At 43.3% G+C, this 18,793-nt stretch overlaps 1 protein-coding gene across 1 annotated transcript in view; it reads left to right on the top strand.

The window, feature by feature from the left end:
• The window catches only part of TMEM163 (transmembrane protein 163), a 221,871-nt gene that overhangs the window by 1,878 nt on the left and 201,200 nt on the right, over window positions 1–18,793 (top strand). The window contains exon 2 of the mRNA XM_036023651.1: window positions 4,064–4,183. Within this exon, the coding sequence (XP_035879544.1) occupies window positions 4,064–4,183 (120 nt within the window). The remainder of the gene's footprint in view (window positions 1–4,063; window positions 4,184–18,793) is intronic.

Genomic DNA, 18,793 nt, shown 5'->3' with positions numbered 1-18,793 from the left:
AGGCAGTGTTAATTACCTTTCCCTCTGCAACTAATATTGTAGCATTTACAAATTTGGAATTGAAGAAGGAACTCTGGGCTGAGCTTATTTTTGTAGCATTGCAGGTCATCTACAAGAGCTGGCCTATTTCTCCCCACCCCACAGAATAATAGGAGGGGGAAAAAGCGCTAGGGCGAGTTAATATTTAGCATCATTTTGTAGCTCATGTCCAAGTGTAAAAAGCCTGTCTGAATTCGTTCTTAAGGTTATTTTTCACTGGTGTACTGAATTTCATTTTCCATTATATTATAGCATGAAAGCATTCACTGTTCATAAACTGTTACTTTGTGAAAGCATTGCATACCACACACAGCCTCTCTGTTAGGATGAACCCTGTCCCCCAAAGAACCCAGTGCTGGGTGGCATTGAAAGTGTGACATTCTTTTGTTTAGCCTATTCCTGACAGCAAAGAGTTAATGATGAATGAGTCATCTTTATTAAATAAATCAGAAGGTTACCTGGGGAGGTTTATTATAATATTTTGTGTTTGTGTTATTTTTCCTTATGGGCTGCATCTTTCCAATATTGATTTTTGTATCTTGTGGGAATGGTTCGTTTGCGGCTGCATTCTTTCTGATGGTGAGAGGATTTCGGGAGAAAGAAGCCTTAGCAGTTGCCTGCTGTGCATCTCTCCATCAAGAAAGCCTACAAGCTTTCTTTCTTGAAGGCCTAAGTGCTTAGAGGGCATGTGAGGGCTGGGTACCCTGGGTGGATCACTACGTTTGCCTTTCTCTCCTGTCCTAACTTTCGAGTGCCCAACCCGAAGTGGCCCACAGGCTGCATCTGGTCCAGGATGGCTATGAATGAGGCCCAACACAAAATTGTAAATTTACTGGAAACCATTTTTTTTTTTTTTGCTCATCAGTTTTCATTAGTGTTTGTGCTTTTAACATGTGGCCTAAGACAACTCTTCTTCCAGCCTGGCCCAGAGATGTGAAAATATTGGACACTCCAGGACCGTGTTGCGGACTTCTTATAATTCCTACCAAAGGCGTGCTTTGTAATTTAGTGTTTTGGGAATTTGGAGTGATGCAGGCTGATTCCAGAAACCTACTAGCTCACAATGTCAAAACTGCAGTGCCATTTGGCTGAGCTTTGTAGTTCAGGGAGAAAGTCTGTGGTCCGGAGCTTTAGGGACTTAAACACACAAAATATAGGTCACATTTGTCTTAGGTGTTTTCACGCTCTCCCTTTTAATACCCACTCTTCTCTCCACAAGTTTTTTCCTTCCCATCATTCTGCTCCAAGGCTTAGGGCCCAGCCTAGCCTTATATGCCTCATCGTTTCCCACTGTGTTCCCATCTAATGAATATTTCCCTTCAGAAAAACCAAGCATGACTAACTCCTTAGGAGAAAGCAACTGGAACTAATTTATACTAGCATGGAAATGACCGATACCTTCAACCTCCCCACATATATTTGCATCCCCCCCTTAAAAAATAAGGTGTCTGTCCTTCATTAATACAACCCTTATGCTTACTGTTTTCCTGGCGAAAATTACAAATATGTGAAATTTAGGTGAGATTAGAAATTTGATTGGACAGGCCAACTCTCTGAGTTGGCTGCCTTAGCTTCTCTATGCTGTGCTGCCTTCCTGTACCTTGGAAACACAGCATCCTGAAAACTTCAGAAATTCTCACTGCACCTCCATGGCTTGCAAGGGTGCATGTAGCTAACATGGGAGCAGAGATAGAGGCACCTGTGTGCAGGTCATTTATGATCTGGGTCTTTGTACATAATATGAGGAGTGGGAAGTTTTCCATTCTTTAAAGAGGCTCTATGTTTAAAGAGGAAAATTAGTAGAAGATAACTAAGGTTGGAAAGAAATGGGAAAGTTCCTCCCTTCATGGACAATCATCCTATTGCATTTACTGCAGTTTTTTAATTAAAAAAAAAAAGTCTCATCGGTAGGCATAGGGTCAGATCTGGGGAAGAACCAGCAGCCGTAATGTACAGAAGGCCTCAGTGCCTCCCCTTAGCAGGGCAGTTTAGCCTATGAAGGCTGGGATCCCAAGCCCCTTCACTGGAATACTGGCCCACTGAGGGGCGAGGCGTGTAGATTGGCTTTTGAGGTCAGTCAAATGGTTGGAAACAGCTGACTTTGGAGGAGAACTGCCATGTGGCAGAATAGAAAATGCAGATCATTGCCTTTCTGTTACAAAATTAAATCTACTTCTAAGAGGAACCTTGTTTTTACCCCCCAGTAGATAAACCTCTTGAGATTGTTGCTGTCAAAATGCCCAGCAAATGAACTGCTTATTTGAATCAGCTTCACTTCTGAAAATCGATTTGCCAAGATGAAAGGAAGATTTTTTTTTATATCATTTGGGAAAAGAGAAATAAATTATTGGGAATGTGTGGGACCTCCTCATTCTAGGCTGTGGCTTTAACTGGACACAGGTGATTATAGTTGAACATTAGAATGGGGTGTTTTGGCAGCTAGAGAAGATGTCAACAAAAGGACAGAAAGTGGACAAAGGGATTTTAATTTTAAATCCCTTGATAAGAGGTTTTTCTGTTTTCCATCCAAGTGCATTCATTTATTTTGGCAGGTTTGGGGACATTTTTACAGTGAGGTGATAGAGATAGTATTTAAACCTACCCTTGAACTTTTCCTCCCCTCCCTTCCTCCCATCCTCCCTCCCTCCCTCCTTCTTTATTATCTTTTGATCCTAAGGAAGTCTGCATGTTTCAATTATGTTTAAAAACCTCTGTCTATAAATGGGGCTCACTAAGCAACCTTCTCAATATTTCCTCTTGCTTTGTTCAGAATGTGTTTAGGGTGCTTGAGTCTGGGTGGTAAATGGAACTGGGAAGTTTCAGCAGGGTCCTGGCTATAATTTTTGACCAGAACACAGTTTTTGGCAACCAGAGGTTTGGTGTGATGCCCAGTCGGTTTAATAAGATGATACCTTTTACTTAATTCACAGGTGTGGTATGTCGCACACTGTGCAATATTTTACAAATGGTGCCAGAGATTTGGCTACACTTTTCTTCATTTTTTGGACCTGTTGTGGCGAGGCTGCTCCTCTGTAAAAGGTGTATGTTAGGCAGTTTAGCCAGAGATAGTGTCATAAGCTCATTTTATGTAGAATGTTTGACTGAGAATTTTGTTTTCTTTACAACAAAGAGATGCCATATATGATCTGTTTTCAAAGGAGAAGGAAAGATATAGATTGGTGTCACACTGAAGCTATTTTAGTCTTCAACCCAAGGCAGTTGAAGCTTGGGCATTGAACTGGGAGTCATGAATTTCTGTTGTCAGGGTCTCAATGTTGAAAGCCTAGGAAACAAAAATGACACCTTTCTTACACATGGCCTGTCTGGAAAGCTACCTCCAGTTTTAACAGATTTGCCTTACTTTAATATTCTAAGAATTTTTTAACATATGCTTGGTACAAAAGGATAGATAGTACAGAGCAGAAAGAGCAGAAAACAGCAAGTAATTTAGGTCTGGTGGCTCTTGGTGGTGGCAGTTAAAGGGAAAGGTCCTTCTCCTGTTAATTGTCACTGAGGGAGCAATGAGGGCATTTGTATTCCATGACTCATTGCTTTGGGCAAAACCCAGCCCACCAGTGGGACCTTGCGGGTGGATCAATGCAAATCAATGCCCACAGCTGAGGAACCTGAATGGCTAACTACATGTGGGCTATTGGTGCTGTTTTCCTACCAAAAGGGTGTTGTCAGAAGGAACAGCACCAGTGTGAGCCAAGCTAGTTAACACAGGGGCTGGGGCATGGCTGGGCTCATACGGCAGGTCAGGGAGTGGTGGGTCAGCACGGTCCTTATGAAGAAGGCAGCTATTGTTACCCTGCGGGAACACATGCCAATAGTGCTAGAGCCTCACATCTTTTCAAGAGATTCCAGAAAGCCTGATTCGCATGTGAACTCTCCTAATTGTTAAAACACGTCTTGATCCAAAGGCTGTCAGTCTGCAATCCTTGGATATGAAAGTGTAGCTCTCTGGCTGTGGTTTTTCTTAATAAGGAAGCGTCTAACTTCCTTTCTTCCCTGTTGTTGCCAGGCTTACTAGAAAGCAGCACTCGTCTAAAACCTCATGAAGCCCAGAACTACCGGAGGAAGGCTCTGTGGGTCTCCTGGTTCTCCATTATCGTGACGCTGGCCCTGGCTGTGGCTGCCTTTAGTGAGTATCCGGAATCTTGCCGATCAATATGTGCCCAGGCTGCCTGTTTTATTCTCTGACTTCTGTGGGGTGCGCTTTTGCTTTTAGTTTTAGTTGACTATTATTGATGAGTGGTTTTTTTTTTAGATTGTTGGATAGTCGGGGTACTTATAAATTAGTAAAATGGCTTCTTGTCCTCGGAGGAGGGAAGAAGTGGTTAAGAAGAAGAAACGAAGAGCAGTACTTGGGAGGCTTGGCTTTCGTCAGAGCGTGGGTTTGTGGAAGTCGATTGCAGCTGCCATCTGACCAGGAGAATATTATCCTGGTGATGCCTTCAGCGTGGGATGACACGATCAATGTATATCCTGGAGATTCGTGTTTTGAGCCTAATGCAATCCGATGAGTGCAACATTGCAGCACATCCTCTCCTTTCCCTCAGTTATATCTGTGTAAGGTTCGAAATAAAGTTATGGGCACATATTTTTATGAAAGAAAGATGAGAGGGTCCTTTTTCAAGTTTTCAGTAGGCATAGAAACAAAACCATTTATTACAATTGAGAAAAACTAAGAGAATTGAATACTGTCCACCTATGGATCATCTGTTTGGTGGGTTGGGAAGCCCTGTGACATGTGTTTTCTCAGCTGACATTTGTAGCCTATGGAAATGTGCACATGTTATTAATTATTAATCGTGCAATGATTCACAAGCTTAAACTATGGCATTCGGCTTCAGCTCACCCTTGGTAGAAACCAATGTTTTTTAATGTTGGGAGAAAAAGGAATGTATTTTGTGATTGGTTTATCACCTTAGTAGAAAGATCTATATTCTAAGTGATAAGTATCATACGAGGTGTCTCATATGACAACCCTCAGAGTAGGAGAAGAAAGGACTGTGTCCGCTGGAAGACAGGGCTCAGTGTTGTTTAAAATTCTATTCTGCACAATTAGATCTACTGCTGGAAGTTCGTGTTGGCTCCCAAGAGGGCATATTAGAATTTGACCAAATGCTCTGGGCAAAACTAGGCATACATTACTTGAAGCAGTTTAATTGGAAATGTACCACATCTTGGCTCTCAAAAGAAAGTCAAATATTTAGAAGCAGAGGGTAATGCATTTCAGGGTATAAACATTTAGCAGTGAGCCAGAAATCCAATCAAGAGAAACTCTAATTCCTGAAAACAGCTGCTTCTTCCTCTCCTTTTTCAATGCTGAAACCAGAATAACAAGCCCTATTGGTGTCCCTGGCGGATAATTTGGTTGTGGTGGCTGTTGGCAGGCTCCTGTGGGACACCATGATTTACATATGTAAGGAGAGGAGTGGAATGAAAGGAGGTGGTTTACAAACTGAGTAACAGTCATTCAGCTGTGTCCCTGTGCCTGATAGAGCTGTTACCACGTTATCCTGGGGGTGTTGGAATGGGGGCCCGAGTGTGAAGAGATATTAAGTCCTTCCTTTGGGAGAGTAATACTTCATTCGATGTGCTTAATTTCATAATAGGAAAAAATCATGAGGAAATTTTGGTTTCACATGTTATGCCCGATCAGTTGGATTGTCTTGAAAATTGTGTTCTGTTTCCTTTAATAGGAAAAGAATGTTGCACAATGCATGCAGAATTAACATATTGCTTTGTGAAAGGGTTTTCTTTTTCTTTTTAAAATGATTTACCCCTTTGTTGTAGCAAGTACTGTCAATCAGAGCATTCGGCCCAAGAAAGCCTCATAAGAGTTTATTTGAACCAAACTGATAACAATTGCCAAAAAGTAAAATCTCAATGGATTGAGAAAATGTCTTGGAGAATGGCAGTTTTACAGCTTATTTTATACATGAGAATCTAAGGAGCCAGTGTAAGGGGGTGGTAGATGAAATTCATTGCTGGTAGATTAGGGAGGTGGGAGAAAGCAAAGGAGGAGACCTCTGAGATTGGACACACAGTGAAGTGCAGAGGCACACGTCAGTGGGTGCGGGCAGTCAACATTTACAGCACAGGGAAATGGCATGGGGGCAACTAGATAGCAATGAGGAGTTCTGTGTGGTGGGTGCACCCTGGAGGGTCTGGAAAAGGGGATTCCTCTGACGTTTCAAACGTCTGTTATCTTAGATGCAAATAAGACAACAGGCTCACCAAAGGGGAAGACCGGCGGTTGTCAAGGAAGCTGCAGGCGGAGGACAGTATTACTGCCACGACTACCCTTCATTTGGGAATTCCACATTCAGACCATCCTAGGTGGTTATTTTCTGTCTCGGAGTTTGTAGCACCTGCCGTGCAGCGCCCTCTGAGCTTGTCAGGTTTAATATTGTGGCCCGTTTTTTTGTCCATAGTCAAATAGTCTAACTTTTTGCCTATAAAATGTTGGCATTGCCATATGCTATCATGACCTTAGTTGTTTTCTATAGTGCATTCAATTTGTTCCCAAGTTGCTTTTAACTTCTTTTGGTTTAGGTTAAACCGAAAAATGTAGATGAACTGTATCTTTCCTTACTTTAAGTATATAGAGTACCTATATTCTGTGTGTGTGTGTTTCACATTTTAAATCCTTGGGGTGGTCTCTGGTTGTGTTGTTAGGACTGTTGGTTTCACCCTTTAGATTCCTAAATGTATTAGTAACATTAAATGTTTAAAATCGTTTTTAAAGCATCACTGACATGCCGACACACTTTTGTGCAACCTTCTCATAGTTTCGAATGGAGAGAAAATCGATCGGGATTAAGCAACGTGAGTTGACTTTTGAAGTTATATATAAATTGTAATGTAAGGGAAAATTTTATGTTTCAGAAATAGCAAAAATATTTTTAAAAAAGTGTCAGAAGCAGCCCCAGTGTTATTCTCTATGGAGGTGGTTGACAGACAGATGGATAAAGTAGGATAGTCTGTCTTATTCAATGAAATGGCCAGGTTGACTCAGTTACTATTTTCAGAGAATTGGTACAGAATTCCAAGGCACCCATGTTTGAGATGGCAGGGGAGTCCCTGGGGTGTGCGTGTGTGCCGGCAGGGGTGGCAGGCACGGTGAGGAGAAGACCCATTTGTTGCCGTGTCTTCTTGCCACTGCTGGGTGATGTACCATCTCTTTGGGGCAGGAAGAGCATGCAGTGCTCAAGATTGTTAAATGAGTTAACTGAGATATATTTTAAAAACTTTTTTAGGTGGAAGGAAAGTAATTTCTTGGAAAAAAGTTTTCTTTAGAAATAATCTGTATCTAAAGTAAGTTTTATTTAGGTACTGTTATCGCCCAATATGTAAGTCCATTTGACTGCGTGCACTGGTCAAAAGTAGATGAATGAGCAAGCATTTACAGTGGGGAAAGGAATTTACCAGGATTTATGTCAATCTGGAGTTTGGATGAGCTTTAGCTGTAAAGGCCCGGCTCCTGGCTGGTAGGTGACGGACAGGGTATGCAGGGCAGAATCACAAGACACTGTGAGTACATTAGGGGTTTGGAGTTTGTGTTAGGGGCTGATTGATTGAAGGTGGGGTCTGGGTAGTAAACCATTTCCTCAGGTCTTGAGGATGACTCTGGGGTCACCTTTGGTGTCCGTCTGTCTTGTTTCATGGAGAGGTTGCTAAGGGGGTCCTTCCCCCTTAGGGTCTCAAGAGCTGCCAGAGGCTCAAATCTTGTAACCATTAGTTAGAACCTGGCTATTGTCTTTTACTGTCTCAGGGATTAGTGATTTTCAAGGGGAAAGGCTAAGGTCTGTGAAATGTGCGGAGTAGAGAATGCTTTTTAAAACAAGGCTACAAATCAAATTAAAATTATAAGGACCTTCAGTTGCAATACCCGGGTGAGGTCTCATTTATTTTAGAAACAACTGAAATATTTCTGAGACAACTGGTTCATCCTTACTGCCATTCTCTCACTAGTGGCGGTGTCTTGGAGCTGTAACTGCTGGGTTGTTACCTTCAGTATTTACCTAATTATTTAGAAAAGAAAAGGGGGCAAAGAGAACTAGACACTGAGCTTAGTACACTAGGGAGCATAAGCCTGTTTGCTTCACCAAGAAGCTACAGCTTTTCATACTCCAGGGGACCACAGCACTGTGGTCCATCAAGGGAATTACACTCCTCCCTTCTCTGCCTCTGGTACCAGATTATTGGGGAGTGCAGGGGGAGCTGCTTAACCATAGAGGTGTAACTAGGGGTATAAACTCATCCAAAGCCCACAAAAGTCTGGGAAATTGATTGGTCATTTTGAAAAAGCACCTGGTCTTTCCCAAACCCAAACTAATATAATCCCAGGGGAACCAAGAAGAAGTTTCCTCTCTCCCTCTCTTTTCCCCCTGGTGCCCCACACTCGCATGGTGCACGCACCTGTTCTCTCCATGGCCATGTGACCCTAGCAGCCACATTGGCCCATGGCCAGGCAAACTCCACACACAGGCTCCATGAAGGAGTCCGAATACCACAGCCCAGCAGTGGATTACCGCTGGAAACACACTAGGCTAGCTGGATGCTGAACTGGACTGGACTTTAATATGAGGCAAAAACTCTGGACACTGCCTTTTGTCTTAGCCTTACTGAGGACACGGTTGGACTTTTTCTGTGATGGGACAGAGGGAGATGGAGACCCAGGGGCAGCTTCTATTTCCACATGAATAAATCATTTTGTCACCTCACAATGTCCTGTGTGTGGGTCCTTGGAATGCCTTCCTTGCCATTCTGTGGAAGAGCCTAATTCCCACCTGCAGTGGGGTCAGTCAGAATTCCTGTCTTTATCTTCTCACCTACTGTTTTCTCTTTAAGCGTAGATGCTGATTTTTAGCTGTACATCTTCTGAAGAAATGCTGTTTTTGTGTGTGTGTGTGAATTTGGAAATGAGGATTATGGATACGTATAAGTTTTGGGATGCCTCAGTTTTTAGTCAGCTAGAAAGCTTTCATGTTTTAATGCAGCATCTGCATTGCAAATAAAGACTATTACCTTTCGCTTCATATAAGCTGCCAGGTAATCAGGTATGCTGTGTTCTATCAAATTAGTACAAACCAGACTTCCGGCCAAGATGGAGGTGTAAGCAGACATGCTTTGTCTCCTTGGACAACCATGAGAAGTATCACAACTAACCTCAAAACAAAATGCAACCAGAACTGCCAGAAAATCACACTGTTTGGGAGTGTGAAAACCAAGGATTTAAAGAAAAAATATTCATCCAGATCGGGTGAAGCTGTCCGGCAAAGCTATCATTTAGAATTGAAAGGCAGATAAAGTGCTTCCCAGACAAGGTAAAGCTAAAGGAGTTCATCATCACCAAGCCATTATTATATGAAATGTTAAAAGGGACTTATTTTTTAAAAAAGAGGAAGATCAAAACTATGAACATTAAAATGACTACAAACTCACAACTATCAACAGCTGAATCTAGAATAAAAGCAAAAACAAACTAAGCAAACAATTAGAGCAGGAGCGGAATCACGGAAATGGAGACATGGAGGGTTATCAGCAGGGAGGAGGAAGGGGAGAATGGGGAGGGATGGTACAGGGAATAAGAAGTAGAAATGGTAGGTACAGAATAGACAGAGGGATATCAAGAATTGTATGAGAAATGGAGAAGCCAAAGAGCTTATATGCATGATCCCTGGACATGAACTAAGGGGGGCAGATTGCTGGAGGGAAGGAGGGGTGGAGGGCAGAGGGGGACAAAGGTGAAAAAAATGGAGACAACTGTAATAACATAACTGATAAAATATACTTTGAAAAATTAGTAAAAACTCACTGTGGTCAGTATTACTGGGTTAGTCTGCACTAAACCAGTTATATATGTAACTGGGTGATTCCTGTGTCTGGTGTAGTTTGAAAAATTAGATGAACTTTCAAAGTTTGTGACTTGATACTATTTTGAAAGGAATATGTTCTTCAAAATGAATATGAACTGCTTTTGATATTATTTGGTAATATAGTGATTCGGACCTATCCAAATTCTGATGTAAAAGCAGATGCTAATATATCTTGAATATTTCAGAGAGAGTCCTAGTTTGGTTTTAAAATTGCTTCTGTTTATAATCAGTGGGCAGCATAGAAAATGGCAATGCTGTTGTGAATAAGCCTTAAAAAATATGTTTTAATAATGAAACTAGAAAGAGAACAGAAGTTCTGTTGGAAAACTCAGAGTTTTGACATCGTTAAGGTCTTTGTTAGAATGATTTAGGAAAATGAATTCTGGCTCATTTTTTTGAGGTTTGAATGAGTGTGTGGTGGAGGGAAAATTCTCTTTTGCCCTTCATTTCTTCTGATTGGCTTAGGAATCAAATTGACATAAGACAGATTAGCAGGAGGAAAACAAATTAAAATTTAATAACATGTGTACCTTCTGTGTACATGGGGAAGACCCAGGAACACTGGTTAACTTGGACTCTGTCACCTTAAATTCCACCTTCAGCTGAAGACTGAAGACCTGGGGATGAGGGAGGAAGGGGTGGGAGGTTACGGGAAAGCACAGCAAACACAGGGGGTGAGATGGTGCCCTGCGTTAGGCTGGAACCTTTTCCGAGGGTAACGGTTTCTGGAGATTTAGGTGGCCTCCTCTTCCTGGTACGGTGAGGGTAACACCCTCACAAAGGGAGATTTCCCTTACAAATGTAAATGTCCTTTGTAAAGGGTCACTTCCACCTGGTTTTCAGAGCTCCCGGGATGGGTGCTGTATCTTAAAGTTAACAAGACTTAAATAACCACTATCCCAAAGAGACAAATCTGTGGGTGGCAAACTCTGCCTCCCTCAAGTGCAGGTAATTTTTAGGCACTCAGAACATGTTCAGTGGGAAATAGAGATGTACTCGGAACATCCTCAGGGGAAAAGCCCTTCCCAAGATAATACAGCTTCATTAAAAAATAAAAATAAAGAGATACTCCAAGGTTTTCTCAGAAAAAGACCAGTCAAAAATTTAGTGAATCAGAGAACTTAAGAATTCATAAGTTTCTGAAAGGAGCGATTTATTTGGAAGTTCTAAAATATTTGATTTTGGTGTAAACTCTTCACCCTTACAAGTGGTAGGATTAGTGTGCTTACTCTCTTTATTTTTAGATTGCGAGTCCAGGAGTTGAGAGATGGGTGAGACGAAATTCCGTGACTCTTCTGTAAACGCAGCACAGCCTGTCTGGGCGCTTTCTTAGGTGTTCTCTCAGCAGACGCACTGTGAGATGGAGAAGGTCCCGGACGCTCCAGGTGCCTTTTGGTGCCCTGAGAGTAACATCTGAGTAGGTGCAATGGCCCAACAGGCCCAGCCTGACCGGCCTTGGCCTTCCTTTGTCAGGCACCCCAGCTTCTCCTTAGCACTGGTGCGCGGGTCCTTTGGCCACGCCCGTTTTCTCCTGCATCTCCCCGTGGCCGACACCCCAGCTCGGACTCGCCCCCCAGAGCAGTGACATCGGTTACACTGTGTGTTTTCTTCCTCACAGGTTTCTTCTTCGTGCCCCCACCTCTTCTTTAAGGGAGGTATGTGTGAGGCCCATGCCCCTGAGACTCTGCCCTGAAATATCTCTGCGAACCAAAGACTGAAACTTGCAACTTACATTCCACTTGTAGAGTAATCCTTTGTCTAGTTTGCTGGTCTTGTATTTATTTTTATTGATAAAAGCAATATATAGGATGGGGCAAAAGTAGGTTTACAGTTGTATGTGAAATAGTTTATTTTTGTGTTATTATTGAGTAGTTATTGCATTATTTTCCATATGAACAATTGTAAACTGACTTTTGCCCCGCCCTGTATGGCATTTAAGAAATTTTTGAGACCAAAGGTCCATAAGTGTAGATCTCTGTCCCATCGTAAACTCTTTCCCCTTCCCGTTCTTTCTCCCCCAGACGAGCTTTGTTGCCAGTGTCCTGTAGCTTCTAGACTTGCCTGTGCAGGCCCAGGCCCGGGCGTGGTGCCCCTGTGCTGCGCCTGCTGGTTGCCACTTTGGTTGGATACGAGGTCTTTTCCGGGCTAGTGTTTCAAATAGCCTGGGACTTGTCACAGGCTGCTGCTTCCAGGACTTTGTATGAAGTGGATTTTCTGTGGAGAATCTTCAGGAACAGTCTCCGAAACCACAGTCTGCCTGCTGCCGCCGGTCCGGGTGTCACGGTGGCGGGAGGTGGGCAGGAACGTCTGTGAGCGGCGTCCTGGGTGGTTAGTGAGATAACTTGCTCCATGTCTGCATGCTGGGTGCATGGTATGGATGGGTGCTGTGGAAACCAGGAGAGAGGAACTGGCTGAAGTGTCGTTTGGGAAGCTCCTCCTGACGATGCTCCCTGAGCCTGGGTTCGTACTCTCGTGGTCTTGTTGCCAAAGATCCTGTGCCTGTCATCCTGCCTCCGCACCGCTAGCTTACTGATGGAATACTGAGCGGTATTTAATCAGGCCCTTTTGCTCCCCATGAGGCCACTCACAGTCTTGGTCCCTCCTTCCTGGCTGGACTCCTCTCCTCCCATCTCCCAGCTTCCTGCCACTCTAACCCACAAATGCCCCTTGTGGTTCGCAAATGGTGCACCCTGCTCTTTGCCTCCAGACCCAGGCACCTGCTCTGCACTTGGCCTCAGATGCTGTTTGTTCCTAATCCCACCTTTTTTCTAGCTAAATTTCACTTATCCCTCAAAATTGAGATGAAAGAGCACGTCTTCCAAGCAGCCTTCGCTGGCCCTCCAGGCTGATTTAAATGCACCTTTGTTCCTGTAGCCCTCCGGCACATATCAATCAGAAACTTGACACAAAGTACTTGAATCGTTGCATTATTGCTCTTTGCACTAATACACACTCCTGGGAGCCAGGGCCTCTGTCTTCCGCAGTCTGAATTCTCAGCCTCTGACTCAGATGGTGGTTGGACTGGAGTCATATTTGATGTGCCCCTGCTGGGGCCACAGCATTGCAGCAGGTTGAGCGGGTTTGCAGGTAAAGACCCCAGACAAAGGAATGACAGCTTTTTCAAGTCAGTGGAAACAAGGGGGAGGGCTGCCACTGGGCCATCTTCAACTTTGTAAAAAGCCAGGGTGGAAGAGCCTGTGCTTCCCCCTCCCACTTCCCTGCTGCCTCTAATGGGAGGATGGGGGTTCTGTCGCCTGGGACTAGCGTGGCTCTGTTACCAGGTTGCATCTTCCTGAGTCTCCGCCTCACAATGAGCTGCTGTTTCTAACCAGAGTGGAGGAGGGATCTCAGCAGCTGCTTGCGTGTCTGCCACCCTTTTCCCTGCATTCTGCACACAGCATTTAATTAAAAGTGAGCCGAGGGTGCGTTAGCACGGGGGTGTCTTTGTCACACGGCTGTAGCAGTGACTCAGGGCAGGTGGGCATGGAGCCCCAGCTGGACTCATCTCATGAGTCCTGGTCCCTCCCTGGGTGGGCCCTGCATCTGCTAGTAAACAGCTGATGTCCCATGGGAAATTTCTGAGGCCTTTTCTGCTTTTGTTTTTTTTTTTTTTTTTAAATTAATGTATTGCTTTTAGAGAGAGGGGGGAAGAGAGAGAAAGAGAACAATGATTTGTTGTTCCACTTTTATGTATGTATGTATGTATGTATTTTCTTCATCTGAGGACATGCTAATTGATTTTAAAGAGAGGGGAAGAGGGAGAGAGGGAGAGAACATCATTGTGAGAGAGAAACATCCATCAGCTGCCTCCTTCACGCACCCCGACTGGGGACCAAACCTGCAATCCAGGCATGTGCCGGGACCGGGAATCAAACCCATGATCTCTGTGTCCACCATTCACAGGAGGATGCTCCAACCAATTGAGCCACATTGCACTTATTCATGCATTCATTGGTTGATGCATGTATGTGTCCTGATCAGGGATCAAACCTGCAAACTCTGTGAATCATCAGGAGGATGTTCTAACTAATGGAACTGCCTGGCTAGGGCCCCTGAGGCCTCTTTTTATTTTTCTGTCCCTTATTAGCTAGTGGGATAAGAAGGGGTTTTTTGGTCTGCTTGTCTTTAGGGCCTGTAGTGAGTTGGTCCTGTGGGAATAGCCTCTTGGAGGTGAACTTCTGGTATAGCTGCTCTTTGATAGGAGATTCTTTTCTGGGCCATGTCCTGAGGGCTAAAAGGTAGGGGTGTTGAGATTTGAAAGTAACAGGTGAAGCCAGAGGAAGGGAGAGAAGCTTTTCTCCTCTTAAAGGAACCTGCTTCTTACTTTTCATTGTCTTCCATGCCTAAGGGCCAGTCCTTTCTTCCAGCTCATGAATGTGTTTATTTGGTCCCTAGTGAGTGCCTGCTGGTAAAGGACAGTCTGCTGTGCTGGATACCACAGAGGACCTCAGCAAGTCTCTCTGCTCCCTCAAAGAGCTCCTGTCTCATGTCTCGTGGGAAGGTGAACTCTAGAGGCATCAGGGCAAATGATAGGGCAGTGGGGTAGGTAGAGAACCTGATGGACCTGCCCTGCCCATTAGACACCTAGGGATGCTTTAGAAAGGACATCATTGAATTGTTAGAGACGGGACAGTCTATGGTCCCCAGGGGCCTCCGTCCCCTCTGTGCCCAAAGAAGGAGATGAAAGTCTGAGCTATTAGATTCATGCAGAAGCTCAGGCTGCCCTGGGTGGGAGTGCAGGAAGGTGGCTGGTCTCAGAACAAGGAGCCTGGGTTATGAGGTCCACACAGGGATGGATGTGGCGGCAGAAGCGTGCTATGGTTGCCTGTGACAAAGGACCACAGGCTAGCGCTTAAAGAACAGAAGATAATTTTCTCACAGTTCAGGAGGCTGGAGTCCAAGACAAGGTGTTGGCAGGGTTTGTTTCGTTCTGAGGCCCCTGTCCTTGACCTTAGAGAGCCGTCTCCCCCCTGTGTCTTCATGAGGTCTTCCCTCTGCGTGTCTGTGTCCTAATGTCTTCTTCTAAGGACACTGGTCCTACTGAATTAGGGCCCACCCTTGTGACCTCATTGTAACTTAATTGATTTTAATGTTACCTTTTTAATGATTCCATCTCCATACACAGTCACATTCTCAGGAACTGGGGGTCAGGTCTTCAACATAAGCATTTTTTTGAGGGAAACAATTCAGCCTATAATAATAGCCTTGGCCAGTACCAGGCCGGTGGAGGAAACTAAGATCTCAGAATAAAGTAAATTCACTGGAAGACTTTACCTTCAATGAATGGGTGGACCAGAATAAACCTACTCACCAGCCCAGGAAGAGAACGAACAGGCTTGTCCGTCTCAGCATAGCTGTTACGAGGAATGGGGGTTGAGGAGTCTTCCACTAGACCTCACAACCATGAGGCTGACTTTATATAAACCTGTGTTTGGAATTTTCATATGTTTGTTTTCCTGGAATTAGACTCTGAGACTCTGAAATTTAGTGAAAGAGGTTTATTGGAGGGGGGCTGGAGATCCAACAGAAACAAGGGCTGAAGCAGTCATCAGTGTGGGCTGCCCCACGGAGGGGTGTAACCTTGGGAGAGGGACCTTCCCTCGGGAGAGAGCAGTTCCAGCAGAGGGACGCAACTGTGAGCCATCAGCACCCTCACTCCTGGCAGCTGGGGGGATGAGTGCCCGTGTCCTGAAGGCGGATCCAGGAGACACCAGGGCATCCACGTTGGGAGTTTATATGTCCTGCCTAGGCTCAGAATCCTCAGGCTGAGGTATTAACATGGATGTAGTTTGAGGTCAGAAACACCCCTGGAATACCTCAATTATGGCCCAGCCAGTGTCCAGGGCTAAGGCTTCCCCCAAAGATGAGCTCACAATCCAACATTAGAAAGTTCCTGAGAAAAGGATCTACGATAACTGAGAATCATCCAATCAGAGCTCAAATTCAGCATAAGAGAATTACCTGATAAAATCTGTCAATAACTACATTATGAGTAGATAATCAGAAAGAAATCAAACACATGAAAGGAAAAAACACTGAAAAAAGCAACTGGAAGAGAACCAAATATATTTCTTTTTCTATTTTTATTGGAGCTCTAAAGTGGATCCATCTTTTAAAAAGTTAAGAACTATAGCAACCCTTCCATTCTCTCCCTCCCAGCAACTTTACTTCTGGTAGTTATTACTTGTATTTCTGTATGTGTGTATAAATAACAGGTTTTCAATGCTATTTCTTGGCATTTTTTTTGAAGTTCAGGCATTATTTGTTGATGTGCCACCATGAAAGATGATTTACTCTTTCAGCTTCCTCCTGGCCTCACACAGACATGCTGACGTCCTGATTTCTAGCCTTGTTCAATAGTTATGGCCGGCATTATTGCGACTGTATAAACCTTGCTCCCTGAGCCCTGTGGTGAAGATGGTGACTTTTTTCCTGCACGATTTTTTGTTTTCTCTGGTTTTAATACCTGGTTTGCTTATTCCTATTTACTTTTCTCAGATTTTGTTTCTTATTAAACTCAGATTCAGCATTTCTGTTTCAACCTCAGCTTCCCTGTTGCATTTCAGATGCATGATAATTCTATTAGTTTCTTCAAGAAATCTCCCTTGGAGCCATCTGATGTCCTGAAATTTGTTTTGGTTGCCCTTCATACTTGGTGCACGGTTACATCCTAGGATTGCGCTTCACCACGTTTTTGGGCATTCCCTTCATTTTCCTCTGTTGAGTCCCCTATTTCCTGGACACCAGGTTTTTCTGTTCACTGGTTTACACCCTTTTGTGGGGAGCACGTCCTTTTCCCAGCTGGTGAGGAAAGGGCATGCTGCAGGTGAGGCTTTCAAGTCTGAAATGTCATTAATATATCCTGACGTTTGATTGATGGCTACGCAGAAAATTCTCAGTAGGAAATAATGTTTCTTAAGAGTTTTGAAGGTTTTGCTCTCTATTCTTATTTCTAGTATTGCTATTAGAATCCTAACCTATTCTAAATCCTAATCCTTTGTATGAGACTTGCTGTGATGGGGTCATTTTCATCTGTGTGTGGTACGTATGCCTCTGCTTTCTATCCTTTTCTGTTTTTTTTCCCTCTGCTTCCTAGAGAATTTCCTTTAGGCATATAGGGGTGGGCAAAAGTAGGTTTACATTTAGTCATATGAAAAAAGACATGCAGATTTCGATGATTACAATAGCTTTATTAACCCAAAAGAATGTCACAATGGCGCAGTGCACTTAGGTACAACCTCATAAGTACTCAGAGTACTGGCCTTCATTATTTACACATTCTTGTGGTCTTTGAAAATCAGTAAACAAACTCAAAGTTCAGCAGCCTGGTTGGGTTAGCCCCACTGCCTCCTGAGGTGGCTGAACTCAAACCTACTTTTGCCCACCCCTGTATTTACTTACATCTCTGTTTCCTTTATATTTTTACCTTCCTGTTCAGCTTTTCAATTCTACTGTCCAGTTTTTTAAAAAATTGAGAGTTTCTTTGAAAAATCATCCAACTCTTGTTTCATTGATCTTTTCTTACATTTCTGAGAAAATATTAGTGATAGTTAAAAAATCTTTCCTGTTTCTTGTGTTGTCTTTCCCCGAGGTACTTATTTTCCTTTTCTGTGTGCCTTGGGTTCATTGTGGATATGAGGGAGGAACGCAAGGAGCAGTGCCTTTGGCAGGCTGTTCACACTGAGAGTGGGTATTCAAAGTTGACTGGAGCTCTTAGCGTGTGTGTGGCCCTTATTGTAGGTTGGCCCATTTTTGTTGGGTAGATTCCAGTTTCATACTTCCAGACCCTCCCCTTGAGCTGCCTAGGTTGCCTAGAGAAGGACCTTCTGATCTTCTGCCTAGAGGATGAACATCTGACTGCCTGAATTTTGGGAACTGAATCGAGGAGGGAGATTGGAATCTCAGCATTCTGTGTGAAATTCTTAACATGGTTTGCCATTTTGTTTGGTTTTCCCACATTTAGCTGAGTCTGGTGCTCTTCAAGTGATGTTACACCTTCTCCAGAGAATAAACTTCTAACCATCAGATGGGAGAGGTTGCCTTTTTGTTCTGACACGGCTGTCTTAGGAATTTGCTTTCTGGAGTCTGTTTCATCAGTTGCTACTTGCCCATATGTTTTCTAGCTTCTAAAGATAGTTTTTGTTGCCTCTTCCATTTTCTTTTTCTAATTGGTCTTTTTTAAAAAAATTCCCTCTATTCTCAGTTTAGTGAGTTTTTTAGAGGAAGCAAAAGTAAAAGATTGTCACTTTCAGGACATCATGAAGTCAAACAGTCATTAAATCCAACCATTGTATGTTGGAGAATGTCTGTAAAAAAGTATAAATAGCTTACATTGATCAGATAAAAAGTCAGGGATATATTGGATTGTTAAAAATCCAGCTGTGCACCATTAATAGAAGATAAATTTAAAACAAGGTTACAGAATGGCTTAAGTATAGGAATAAAAAATATATATCTGGAAAATAGAACAAAGAAAGTCAGTGGAGGCAAAAGAGAATTAAAGACAGAAACCCTTATTAGGCAAAAAGAGTGATTACTATACAAACAAAAGATTCACTTCACCCAGAGACAAAACAATTTGCAAATCTGAATGTACCAAACAAGGCGCCAAAGCACCTAACCAAAGACTGATGAAATTGTATGTAGAAACTGACACATTGCGTTCATAATCGTAGGCTTTAATATACCTTTTTTATTTGTTGATAAATGATAAAGACAAAACATTAGTGAAGACATTGAAGATTTGACTTATGGAATTAGTGTTTTTCAAATTTTTTGACTGCTATTCATAATAAAACACGTGGCCTAGCATATCTGAACTTATTGTGTGTGTGTATGTCTCATGATCTGTCTAAGACACTTTT

Source organism: Phyllostomus discolor, chromosome 4, assembly GCF_004126475.2.
Source record: "Phyllostomus discolor isolate MPI-MPIP mPhyDis1 chromosome 4, mPhyDis1.pri.v3, whole genome shotgun sequence".
In the NCBI taxonomy this organism is placed as follows: Eukaryota; Metazoa; Chordata; class Mammalia; order Chiroptera; family Phyllostomidae; genus Phyllostomus; species Phyllostomus discolor.
This window is presented reverse-complemented; position numbering and strand designations above follow the sequence as displayed.